The sequence below is a fragment of the Acanthisitta chloris genome, unplaced genomic scaffold (assembly GCF_000695815.1).
Source record: "Acanthisitta chloris isolate BGI_N310 unplaced genomic scaffold, ASM69581v1 scaffold213, whole genome shotgun sequence".
NCBI lineage: Eukaryota > Metazoa > Chordata > Aves > Passeriformes > Acanthisittidae > Acanthisitta > Acanthisitta chloris.
In genome coordinates this window covers 44,891-58,372 of record NW_008666308.1, presented here as the reverse complement: position 1 = coordinate 58,372, position 13,482 = coordinate 44,891, and the positions used below count along the sequence as shown (strand labels likewise).

Sequence of the window (13,482 nt, the reverse complement as noted above, 5' to 3'; positions counted from 1 at the left end):
TACTGCATCTAGCTCTCGGGCTCTCAGCACAGGAAAGAGAGCGACCTGTTGCAGTGGGTTCAGAGGAGGATCTCCTGATGATTGGAGGGATGGAGGATCTCTCCTATGAGGAAAGACTGAGAGAGTTGCGGTTGTTGAGTATGGAGGAGACAAGGTTCTGGGGAAACCTCATTGCAGCCTGTTAGTACTTAAAGGGGGCTTTTATGAAAGGTGGGAATAAACTTCTTAGCAGGGCCTGCTACAATAGGACAAGGGAGAATGGCTTTAAACTAAGAGGGTTGATTTAGAGGAGATAGAGGGATGAAGAGGGTGGTAAAACACTGGAATAGTTGACCAGAGGTGGTAGATGCCCCATCCCTATAAATGTTCAAGGTCAGATTGGATGGGGCACTGAGCAACCTGATCTAGTGGAAGATGTCCCTGCTCATTGCAGGAGAGTTGGACTAGTTAACCTTCCAATCCAAACTATTCTGTGATTCTAAATTGTTTTTTCACTGTTTAATAAATATGTTATTTGATAACATATGTTCAGCAGTGTCTTTCATCTCTGCATATTTCAGCCTGACTTCCGGATTGCTGCAACAGGAGTTGTGCTCGATTTAGATAAATCCATAACTATTGTAAAAAAATTAAAGTTAACTGGGTTTCCATTCAAAATTTTTAAGAACACTTGTTTTATTAAGGTAAGTGTGTAGGTATGTATACTCTCAAACCACATGTACTCATGGGAGGAAGGAATGCAGCCTGGGATTGTATTTCCTGAGGCAGAAGTTATCCATTATTGTTGCATGCTATTCTGGATCTCAGTAGCTGCTTGTGTTTTTTGAGCTCCCTTCAGTGTAGGTACTGATCATTAGCCAAGGAATAGGAATTATTCTTAACCAGAAAAAAATCTGGAATAGTCTTCTGGTTCACAATCAATGTGATTTTGTAATTTATTTTTTCCTTCCTAGCCCCCTGCTTCCTTCCTAAAATCTACTGATTATCTTCCCACAGTGGCAGACACCTCTGGAGAATGTGAACCTGTCTCTGGTATCATTCAGGCATTTTGATCCCACTGAATTTCAGCTCTGGAATCAAAGATGACTTCTAGCAGTGCTTAAGACTTCTCAATTACAGTTAAAGTGTTTGGAGCAGGAAGTGTTGCAGAAGTGAAATGTTCATTGACCTTCCAGCTGTCCTTAGTTGTGCTTTCAGGCTCAGGAAGAGGTTAGGTTATTCTGCATTTGGGGCAGCAAGCAGCTAATCAGGGATTCCAACAGTGAAGCACTCAGGTATTCACACTAGGCATAGGCAGATTGTTTTTCCTAGTTTCCTTGTGAGTTGTGAAATGAGCACAAACCTTGCAGAGCTATACTATATTAGAATCTCATAGCTAGCAACTTAAAGGCAGCTGGCTTGCTTTTAAGGTATTAATTATTTCAAAGAAGAACTGTAAAGCTTCTGTTAGATATGTTCTGTTTTAGAAGTTGAAGTGTATGTATTTAATGCTTAGAAACCTTGCCTGTGATACATGAATCTAAGTAGATTACTTTCAGTAGTTTACCTTAAAGTCAGCTTGGTGGGTTTTTGGTATGATCAGCACTCTTAGTCTAAAGACAATGTTATGTTCCTCCTTTCTCTTTATAAGATATGCTTGTGGGAATTAAGTTTTTCTGGCCTACAAAGGTCACACAGGGAGGCTTAGCATCCTGAATGATGGTGGTCAATTCACATTTTCAGGGAATGTTTAACTCTCAGCTGGAAGTGGCTAAATTTGAAGGTGCAGCAATCCGTACTGTGAGTGGTATCCGAGGACAGATCAAAAAGGCCCTCCGAGCTCCTGTAGGTGCTTTCAGAGCAACATTTGAAGACAAGTTGCTGATGAGTGGTAAGTTGCACTTTCCATGTAAGTTATCGCACAACTTTCATCCTGCTTCACAGATTGGAAAGCCGTGTCTCAGAATTCTGGAATCTGATAATTGATATGTGAATTCAGAGAGCCTGAAATGTCTGGTGAGATGCAGGATGAAATTTTTTTTAAAAAAATGTGCATTTTATTTTGGGATTTCTTTCAGTTATACTCAGAAATCATATAGTATGCAGATAAAAAGGGTTGAGTTGAAAATAGGTATTTTCAAGTGTTTTAGTGTTTCACACAGTATGGTATGCCTTTGTCCTTGAACATGATGAATTGAATTTAGTGGTGCAAGTGCTAGAAGGACATTTTTCTGAGAAATCCAAGGACTGGCATTCTAACTCCTAACCCCTAACCTTTTTGGGAAATTATGCAGGTAGGTTATCTTCTGTATTTGCTGAGTGTCACTGTGACATTGAGAATATGAGTTTATATGACTTCTAAACCCATTGAAATTACAGATAGTGCAAAATAAAAGCAAGTTAGTTCTTTTATAAAAATAGAAGAAAAGAAAATTGGTTTTGTCATTAATTGTAGGGCACATAGTTCATCTATGTTGCTAGTTCTTGAATATGAATATGAATAGGATGGTATTCAGCTGGCTGCTCGTCAGGTGTATGTACTGTTCATGGCTTTATGGATTTTTGCAGAATCCAAGTGTACAAGTAGTCACATTGCTTTTGCCTAATGTTGAAGAGATTATATATATATATATATACACCAAACATAATACTACCTCATGGTCTAGGTATCTGTTCTATTCAAGCAATCTTTACTAAGAGTGTGGAGGTGATGAACTGTTGTTTTAGAGCCAAGTAACATTTCCTTTTCTTTCAGATATTGTCTTTGTGAGAACTTGGTATCCTGTTTCTATCCCAGCATTTTATAACCCTGTAACATCCTTGCTGAAGCCAGCAGGTGAGAAAGATAGTTGGAGTGGAATGAAGACAACAGGCCAGCTGAGGTATGAGCGAGGCATCAAACTGAAACAGAACAAGGATTCTCTCTATAAGGTATATGGTTTTGGCTTGGTTTTTGTTTTTTAAACCAGTGATCACAGTCACATTTGCACTATGTCTCAGACCTGTGCAAACTGAGAGCAGTGTAAATCCGTGTTCATACATAAGCATGTGTGGCTTCATATTTTTATCCACAAGGCATGGTCCTGGCATGAGATGGGAGTACAACTAGTGGAAAGCAGATTATTGTGGGTCAGTGAAAGTTTATAAAGTAATCTACAGGGTACAAGTCTTCTCTAGAAGCTTACTGAAATTTCTGTCATTGTAATCAATGTGAACATACCATTTACAGTTCAGTGCAAGGATGTCCAATAATGTTTTTGGGGTTTTTTTGGGGGGTGTGTGTTTCTTTGTGATTTGTGGTGTTTTGAGGGTTTTTCTCCTCTGAGAGCTGGAAAATAAAACCTTTTTAAGATCATTAATCTTGTGTATGTCCTATATTCATTTTTTTAGCCTATTGTGAGGGAGAAGAGGCATTTCAATAAGCTCCACATTCCTAAAGCACTGCAGAAGGCACTGCCTTTTAAGAACAAGCCGAAGAATCTTGAGAAGAAAGGCAAGACTCCAAAAGACCAGTGGAGACCAGCTGTTATCAGAGAGCCTCATGAAAAGAAGGTAATTAACACATATCCTGAAACAAGGACTCCTGAAGGGTAAATGTGTTGTTTAAAACATTTCTAACTATTGTTTTGGCACTTGAATCCACTGCTAGTGCTAAAGACATATATGCCCCTCGTGAAAAATTATCACCTGCGGTTTGATTTGTTCCTGTCTGGCACACAGTATGTGTATGGAACTGCCACTGAGTGAATGGTGTCTATTCTTTAGACTAGTAGGTCACCTGAAGCCTAAATGTGACTTTTGTCCTTGTCACAGCACTTGCAAGGTATTTCACTTGGATTAAGTGCTCTCATATTATGGGTGACTTAAATTGGCAGCTGCAGTTTTTTATTTGACTTGTCATTGCCATGCATTATTAACACAGACAGGATTTGAAGCTAATACTCAGCTTCAAAAATTGAGAACTAGAGTGCTTGCAAAGGCAAGAAGTTCCAAACTGCAATTTAAGTGTTCTATAGTAGCAATTAGGCATAGCCTTTTAAACAGTGTCTCACCAAAATCAGAGTTCACAAAATTAAAGCTTTGATTAACTTCCTAACAAGATACATAATTAAACCATTTTAGAAATTGGATAACAGGTGCAGAGATAATTAGGAACTTGCCTTGAATCTCTGATTTATTTATATGTGTCTCTGCTGTGCTTAAACTGTTTGTTGCTCACCAAAACTGAGCTGTGTGTATATTGATTGTCTATTTTCTGTTTTAGATATCAGCCCTACTCAGTGCTTTGAGTACAGTGAATAATTACAAGATAAAGAAAGCCAAAGTAAAACATCGGGAACAGCTTAAAGAATATCTCAAAGTCAAGCAGAATGAGGATGAACAGAAGTTCAAGAGGCAAAAGGAGGCTAAGAAAAAAGTTTATCGCATACTGGGACAAAGGGAGAAAAAGAGACAGAAGTCAAGCTTGAAAGGATCTAGCAAAGGAGAGAAGAGTATGTAAAATTTCATCAGATTTCACACCAAACGAGGAAATAGGGTAGCTGTGCAATTTTCTGTTGAAGAAACAAAAAGGCCTTGGACTACACTAGATGTACTTTCAAGAGAAGAAAAAATGCGAACACACCCTTATTCACACTCTTGAATACATTTGGCAATGTGTATAAATAAGATGTAGAAGTATGGATTGTGGGTTTTCTACATGAATATTCTGGAGGACTTTGTATTTCAGTATATTTCTATGCATACTGCACATTCTATCTAGCCAATAAAGTATTTTAATGTCGATAACAGAATATTGTTTGTGTTTTTTCTTAGTATAATTGGATGTCAGTGGGAGAAAACTCCTCCTGGATGTCTCAAAAGTATGTTTCTGTGTCGGCAGTACTTTGAGCCATTGCCTAAATTTTACCTTTGGCAAATCTTCTGTTAAAAGGTGTGAAGATCAACTGTTGCTGGGCAAGAGTTTTGGAAATTCTCTTATCTTTGATGTGCTGGCAAATGCCATCTGAGTACCTCTCTCCTGCGCTTCGATCAACTGGTCCTACATGAAAGCATCTTACTTTTTTCTACTTTTCACCAGGTATTGAGATCTTTAAAGTAGTGTTCCATCCAGATCTTGTGTTAGTTTTCCAGTTAAGACACACTGAGACTGTCAGTAGATCCTTCAATGATTGCAGCTTTCTGGGCAAGCAGGATCACACCTTTCCCTAAAGTGTGTAGCTACTCTGGGATTTTCTTTGAGGTAAGCACAGACAGGGTAACTTGCTTCTTCCTATGTCCAGCCAGCTTTTTTTGAAGATGCAGTGTTAGACTTAAGATGAATGGGGAGAAGAGGTAGTACATAGTTTCAATCCTGTTAAATTATCTGAGAGTTGAAGTCTGTATGACAGAAGGCTTTGAATGATCATTCTGTTGGAAGAGCAGAAGAATTTATTTTCTATGCCATATATGGCAACAAGCAGTTACTGTGATATACCTGTTTTTAATACTTCATCCTGGGGCAGATAATATCAGTAATTTCTTGGTCTCCTTTCTGAATAAGTTTATTCTTTATCATCAAGCTGAAATTCATTATTATTATTACACTGTAGTAATATTTGCTATCTCAGATATGAATCCCATGTGGGATCAGGCTGCCTCACACAAAAACTTCCTGTTCAATGGGTTTGAAGACTGGTTTTGTGAACATGTAGTATTTTGGGATTTTCTTAATTAATCTCATAATGTTCTGTGTACTGATACTGAAATTCTAATGCATCCATCTTTGTCTATATGATACTAGGCTGATGCTTGACTCAAATAAATTTGTCGGTAATTTTTTTTCCCCCTGTGAGATTCAAATGAGGTCACATGACCGAAATCATGTTTTATGTTTGAATAATTGAAAGAGTCTCTGCTGAATAGACAACTGCTGCCTTCAGAGATTTACAACAAAGCTGTTGGCACTTTGCCCTGCAGAGTGGCACGGGATGGTCCACCGTGGCTTTGTTTGGCAGGATTGTTTCCTCTTCTGTCATACTGTGCTAGGCTTGGTCTAATCTAAACCATCAAGGAAGTGTTCCCTATTAATCCAGTTTTTATGCTGTTACAAGCAAACTTTGACCTTAGGTGCAGTTGTTTTGCACCTTCCACGTATTCACATGTGACAAGTAGTTGTGTTTTTGAGTGGCTGAGAAGTTACCATTGCAACACTTTTAAGTTCTCACATTTGCTATTTATATATAATGAAAAATAGTTTAGATGTAGTTCGTCCATAATAGCTCTGCCAGAGACAAAAATGGGGAAATGGTGGTCTTCAGTCTTGTTTTCATTGTGGAGAGAACCACTCAAGGAGCCAAAAGAACATGAAAACGTTTCAGGTGTGATGACTGTTAGATTATTCGACATTTCTTTTGTGAGCCCTGATAAAAGAAAGGCAGAGGTTTTGCCATCTCTTATCATGCTGACTTAATTTTGGTGGCAGATGAGAGACACCTAGTTTAGTGCTCAACCCAGCAGAGCCTGGCTCTGGCCAGGGATCCTGGCACCATCCTGTTGGTGGGACAGGGAGCCTGACCATGGCCCCTGTATTTGCTGAGTGCTCCTAGTCTGTCATTTACAGCTCTGCAGGGAAGGCCACTGTGTGAGATAGCTGCACAACGTGGAGGTTGGAATTGTTGCTGCATTAATCTGAAAATAACCCCTGTGCTACAGCGTAGCTGGGAGAGATGTTAATGCTGCTTTGGGGCAGAACTACCCCAGACCTGCTAACAAAGGTACTTGGTTTTGATCACCAAATACTAAATAAATCTTGATTTTAATATTAACAGTGATCTCTAATAGTGGTTTTGGCCTGTTTTTAACATGGAATGTTTCAGTTGTGCCCCTTGGGACCAGGAAGGGCAGTGGTCAGTGCTGTAATGGGCTGAGTGCTCAGCACCATCCTGGTGATGCAGTGGCACTCTGACCTGCAGCTGGGGAGGTTTGCTCTAGAGAGAGGCCTTGCACTGTGTTAAGAAACCGCCAGAGTTACTTAAACCCCCCAGTACCTGCACCCTGTTCTCAGAAACACGTTTCCTGCCACTGGGCTGAGCCTGTGACTTGTGCTCCCCTCGCCAGGTCCTTGGGCAGAGGGGAAGCTAATGCCTGGGCTGTGACCCAAGTCCCTCACTGTAGCCTCCAAGGAAAACTTCTAGAAAACAAAAACATTTACTGCTCCTACTTAGCTGTGAAAAACAGCCTAGGTTATGGGAGGGAATCACTGGCAACAGTCCTGCGCTGGCAGGTGGTGGAACAGGGGGCTGAACTGTTCTTATCTTGGATAAACCTAGTCAGCGCTGCAGGAGATGCAAATAATTAGCAGCCACATTCATGATTAAGCCTTAGGCAAACATGAAAACCTGTAACAAAAGCAAAGTGTTTTGTACAATAATTTCCGTGTTAAACTTACAAAAAAGTAATCTCCTGGAAGATGCCCTACAGGTCATCCAGGTGGGGGTAACACAAAATGAATTGTGACCCAAAATATTTCACCTAGAAGAGTATGCTGACTAATTGCCTGTGAGCAAGGGGATTTCAGCATCAACAGTTGAACCTGCCAGGCTGCAGAAATGTGTAACTTGGAAGAGAAACCGAATTTGCAAAGAAACAGACATTAGAATCAAAAGTAGATGAGAGGTGAGGGAGCAATGGGCAGCCAAGAGGACAGCTGTGTTGCTGATGTTACCCGTGGAGCTATCCGTGCAAGTGGTTAGCAAAGGCTAACGCCAGGGGAAGAGCAGCTGGGAGCTGGCTTTTAAATAAAATATTTCCTAGGAAGGATAAAGCTGGATGAAGAGTATTTTCCATTTTTGGTTGACTACCCAGATTCACTTTACCAGAATTAGACCTCATTCCTCAGTGTTGCTTCAGTATGATTTCAGGCTGGAATTAGTGATACATGTGCTGGAGCAGATGGGTCTCATTCCCTGTCCTAAAGGCTGGGTTGTGGCCTGGGTGTCTGGCAAATAGTCACGCCAGCAGTTTGCAATGTATGTGTTGGGCATTCCCCTCCCCTGGCTCTAGTTGCTCTAGTTTAAGGAGTTCAACCTGTATGTTGTTAGGTCACCTTGTTCTTTAGCTGTGGTGGAAATCTCTGACTGAATTAAGAAGTGATATAAAATACACGTGAAGGTAGCTGACTCTACAGCTATGGGAGGAGGCAGAAATCATACCAGGGCCAACTAGCTTTGAGAGAATTATTTTATCTTGGTGTTTTTTTAAATGGAATTACATCTTTGTAATGGTTTGTAAATAAAAACTCTCTTCACATTGTATTTCAAACTAAGTTAATGTGATATTGTGGCATAGCTAGTGGATTCAATTGATATAATTGAAATAAATACACTAGACTGTCAAAATAGTTTTGTGCTGTGTGTAATGCTCAATGTTCCTTGTATATACAAATCTAAGACCAGACTTCATTGCTCAAACTGGGCTGTGCCTGAGCTACATGATACAGGTAAATACAGATGTTCTGGTTTTTCCATAACCACTATGGACCCACAGCTCTTAAGTTAATTCATTGACACCTGCACATGTCCATTGCCAGTTGACATCAGGACTGTGATTTTTTTCCTGGCCACCAGCAAATCGCAAGGAGTCTCAGGATGTTGTACCATTGGCACAAACTAATGCAATTAGACAAATTAGATACTGGCTTTTCTGCAACCAATTTTAAGCAGCGTCCTTGCCGTAACTTTAAAGGTCACTGTTGATGGGGTCTCACATGTGCAAACACCAAGCTTAATTTGTTGTCTATTTTAATGTATTGTCCTGAAGTTATTGGGTTTTGAGAACATAGAATCTATTAAGAAGCTTAATAGAGCAGCTCATTCCAATTATAAGAAATGTATTGGTGGAGAAAATGGAAATGCATGGAAGATCAATGCATTAAGCAGTTGCCTGAATGAAGGAAATAGATGAAAATTAACTCTCTTCAGTACAAAAAAAAAAAGATATTTGCTTCTTTACAGTACTAAAAATGTTGGATTGCTTATATTGTAGGGGATGATAAAGCATGTCTATGCTGACTGTATAAAATCAGATAAAGAGCTATCCACAACTTCTTCCTTCATTCATTTCTTTTTCTCCAAGATGTTGCTGGGTAAAGTTGGATTTGGTTTGTCTTCACTTTTTTTTATTGTTGCTTTTTTTCCCCTCTGAGGAATGTTTTCCTCTTTTGGAGATTCTCAAAATTCCTACACTGGAAGGCTGTTGTGTTGAAAACTTACTTGGCAGCAAGATAACTTAGCAGTGAAGCTGAGATGGGTCATCTGTGACAATGCAGTCTGGAGTTATGTCTCTTTGGCTTTGAATTTCTGTTGCTAAATGCCAGGTTTCCTGAGTACAGAATCAGGGTTTCAGAGTTTGGCCTAAGGACATGGGCATTTGGGTAGTAAGCCCAAGTGAATGTTGCCAGTTTCCCTTATCAGTGGTGTCTAAAGGAAGAAAAACAGGGGGAGGTACTTCTGACTTGGATCAATTCTCTGAGTTTGCAGTGTAGCACAGCTTGGTGTGTCATCTGCCTTGGCAAAAATTCATGGGGAGGAAGAGGAGAGGAAAAATATCTTGAGCCAGTTTTTCTTTTACTACCTCATTAAACTGTGGCCTCAGCCCCTCCTGCTCAGCACAGTCATCATTCAAACACAGATGTTTGAAGAATGCTATAATAATTATTTTTTATTTACTCTTAAGGGCAGGTTTCATAGGAACTATGAAACAAACCTATGATCCATAGAAATTAAATATTAAAAGCTAGTTGAATTATTTACAGTATCATTAGTTAACTAATTTCACCTTTTGTGGTATAAACAGGTTGCCATTTAAGTGTCATTTTAAATTATTTGTGGATAATATCTGTGAAGGAGTTCACGAGATTTTTTTAATGCAGAAGACCATAGCCTGAATGTAAAAGCAGAACAAGAGAAAACTTTTGAGTTAGCCAGTCTAACTTAAACACAAATTGTATATTTGCAGTAGGTTTTTACTTTGAGTTGTCTGAACAAATATTTTTCTTGTTTCCCCATGAGAAGAGCGATCAGTAGGACCATGAGACAGAAGTCCCACCACCATGTTGCAGGAAAGAGATAAAAGAGTGGTCATGAACCTTTGACTCTGTGTTGTACTCCTTCCATAGGAATGGAGAAAGGAGTAAACCCTGTGCCAGAGATCAAGCAGGCTGGGAAGTGGTTGTATCATAGTTGGTACTGAACTGAAACGTGCTCACGTTTTCCCTCTAGGATTTTCACCAAACCTGGCATTTCAGTGCATCATGGAAGAACATGACTTTTGGACCACAACAGGGTTAAGTGATACAAAGATAGGTTAAGATAACGTTATCTGTAGCTGAAAATTATTTCAGTGTCATGAGGACTGCTAAGATTTTCTTAGGTTTTCTCTTTTCTCTGGTTTGGCTGTAGGATTGTAAGTTCCTTGTTTTGTTTTGTTTTTGGTTTGCTATGTTGTTTTGTTTTTAAATAGTATATATATCTGATGCCAGAGAAAAACATAACTATGTTGTATGAATTCTATTTTATGCACAAGTTTTCAGTATGTGTTCATAGTGTTGTATTCTTTTTCAGAAATTTCCAAGAGAGGCTGCAAATCTTACAAGACTGTAGACTGCTAAAGATTCAGACTTCTTTGGATCATAGGGTAGTTTCTAGGGCACATTGCTCATTACAGACAGTAATCAATGCAGGGAACAAGATGGATTATTCAGGATCTTGATAGATGATTCTGTGATCTGACACTGGTCATAGCTTGAAAAGAAAGATTGAGATCTTTATTCCTGAAAATAATAAACCCCTGACTTTGATGGGATTGCTTGTATGATTTAAATTAAAAACACTTTTTTTGAAAAAGGATTAATTTCCAGTCTACTGTAATGTATGCATTTTTAAATTATTTTATTCAGATTTTACTGCTTGTTCATCTGTTTCCAATGTTCATTGTTTAAGTAATGTTAAAAAATCTAATTGTCAATAAGTTGTTTATCCCAGTACTATATAAAGCAATTTAATTCACTTGGATTTACAAAACAGCTTTTTACAAAGTTCATTACAAAAGGCTCTTCAGGAAACATACATATCATGAGTTCAGTCCTCCTCCTCCCGTGATGCTCCATCTGTCTAGACTGTGTCTATTCTAGACACATAATAACCTCTGCTCACATCCAGGAAGGAAGAGACTTTCAAAATTACTCCCAGAGTTGAACTGCATATGGTTTTGGGTAGTTTTATATTCTATGAGGTGTCCTTTCTGGCAATAATGCATTGAAAACATATGTAGGTGTGTCAGGAAGACTCCAATAAAAATTTTGCTTTGCAGAAGCCCATTTACAAATTTTGGTCATTGTGCTGCTATTGACCTTACTTGTGTTGTAGATTTTGGTTAATGGGGGCTGGTCCCTCAGGACAGGGTACCACAGGTGTTTGGAGATCAGTAACTTCTGCTAGGTCTCTTCTGTCTCTTGAGAGGTGCTCTCTGCAAACCCCACAAAAATTGGAGCTTGGCTTAAAAGACATCTTTCCAGAATGCGAAACTGTTTTCTATAGCTTTAGCATCAGTGTTTAGGAAGGAACAGCAAACAGCTGAGAATTGCACTGCTGAGTTTTGTCTTGCCCTGCTTGGGAGAATGTGAAACTGCTTCCACCTGTGGTGATTTGGCTGCCCAGGTGGCTGAGAGCCTTCCTCCCACCTGTCCTGCAGGGGTGGTGGCTGCTAGCAGTGTGCTCCTTGCAGACTGGCAGGAACCAGGGCTGGTGAGGCCATGACTGTCCTGACTCTTCCCAGAGCCTCAGCTTTGCTCTGACTTTGCCACCTTGTCTTGTACTTGGACAGTTGTGAACCAGTTCCACTTTAAGGGCTGTAAAGCACATGCTGTAATAATGGGAGTGTGCCAGAGGCTTCACCACATGCTACCAGCGTTCAGGCTGCTCCTCTGGTAGAGCTGGGACTCAGACATGAAAAAAACCCATGGTAGGTTCATTGAGGTGGGATTTTTGTTTAATCTTTCTGTCAAAAAAGTGGAGTTTTGCACTTGCTATTTATACTAGCAGCAACTTCCTTCCAATTGTCGCTGTTCCCAAAATATGGAAAGTAACTCTGTGAAGAGTTCAGCAGCAAGTTAATTGCTTCCCCACCCGTACAAGCAGAAGTCTGCAGCTGCCTGTCTCAGACCATCATTCCTGATCCTTGTTATTAATTCTGCCTGATATAACCATGCTATAAAATATTATTTCGCTTGGATACTAATGAATCCTATATGGGTTTTATACTGCACAAGGGAATGCCCATTTGTTGGGGGGAAAAAAGTGATGAGGGCTAAAGGTCAGACCTTAGACAATCATTGCTGCTTTGGAAGAGAAAGGCAAAGGACCCACTTTTCTCCCAAGAGTCAGGTTTTGATTCTGTCATTTGCATCACTGCTGGTGATTCGTATTTCCTTTCTGTAAGCCTGATGTTGGTGTATAGCTGCATGCACAAATCTGCATTGTTACAACTCCACTTTGCCTTTCTTGCACTCATAACACAGGGCTGCAGGGCTGGGGGTGCTGTTTAGCTGTGTCCCTGCAGGCAGATGATAACCAGAATGAGGCACCATGACACACAGTGGTACTTGCTTGGCTCCACAACTGCTTTAGGAGCTGTGGATGAGAGCTGGTTGCTGGTTGCATGGGACAGCACGAAGGCCATTATTGACCTACAAGTGGCATTGCCAAACTGTAACAGCAGCTGTAGAAAACCATAAATCCTTAGGCAGTGCAGGCAAGCCTTGTCCTTAGCTGAAGCAATTCTAAGTTCAGATATTTGGAAGGTCCCATGGTATTTATAAACCCTGCACAGCACTCTCCAAAATTTGGAAACTCCATCTCCTCTTGCTTTGAAGCCAAGAACACTTAGAGCTAATTCTCTGTTCTTTGCCCTTGCCATTGACCTCGTTTATGGAGATGAAAGAAGGAAAAACAATTAGCTCACCGGGAAATTCTATTATGTGGAAGGGAGGTGGACGTTTGTTCAATACTCTTGGGCTTTGGTCTCAGCTATAAGGGCAGATTTTTGTCTCCCAGATGGAGTGATGCCTGTTAGTCCCTGAGGCTTTGCAAGTGGGAAAGATAGTGATCCAGCCTTTCACTTCTGGAAAAATAAAAGATGCCACTTTAATCTTCTCAAGAAGTGAACTGGAATATATATGGGACATAATTCATCCTGTTGTTGTAGGGGGTAAAAGGACTCATTAGGGAAATGTGCCTTTCATTTAAATGTGCCTAATTGTAAAGCAGAACCCACTTTAGTCTTTTGCTCTCCCAGCCCAGAAGTGATTTTGCTTTGACTTTCACAGTAACAAGTAATTTACTCCATTCAAACCTGTAAGACCTTCTCTGAGATCTTTTGTTGCTCCTTCACCTCTCTGCCATGACAAGGCCCCAGACACATACCTGTGCTGGTGCAGGTACACTGGCCATGTGTGCACAGTGTGTC

The 13,482-nt window shown here is 40.1% G+C and overlaps 1 protein-coding gene across 1 annotated transcript; it reads left to right on the top strand.

Annotated features, from left to right (window-relative positions):
• Positions 1-560: 560 nt before the first annotated feature.
• Positions 561-4,759, top strand: LOC103799691 (ribosome biogenesis protein BMS1 homolog; the record flags this gene model as incomplete). Its single annotated transcript, XM_009072036.1, has 5 exons — positions 561-683; positions 1,723-1,870; positions 2,735-2,910; positions 3,370-3,531; positions 4,244-4,759. Coding segments are annotated over 5 exons (846 nt in total), but the record flags the coding sequence as incomplete, so codon positions are not given.
• Positions 4,760-13,482: the final 8,723 nt, after the last annotated feature.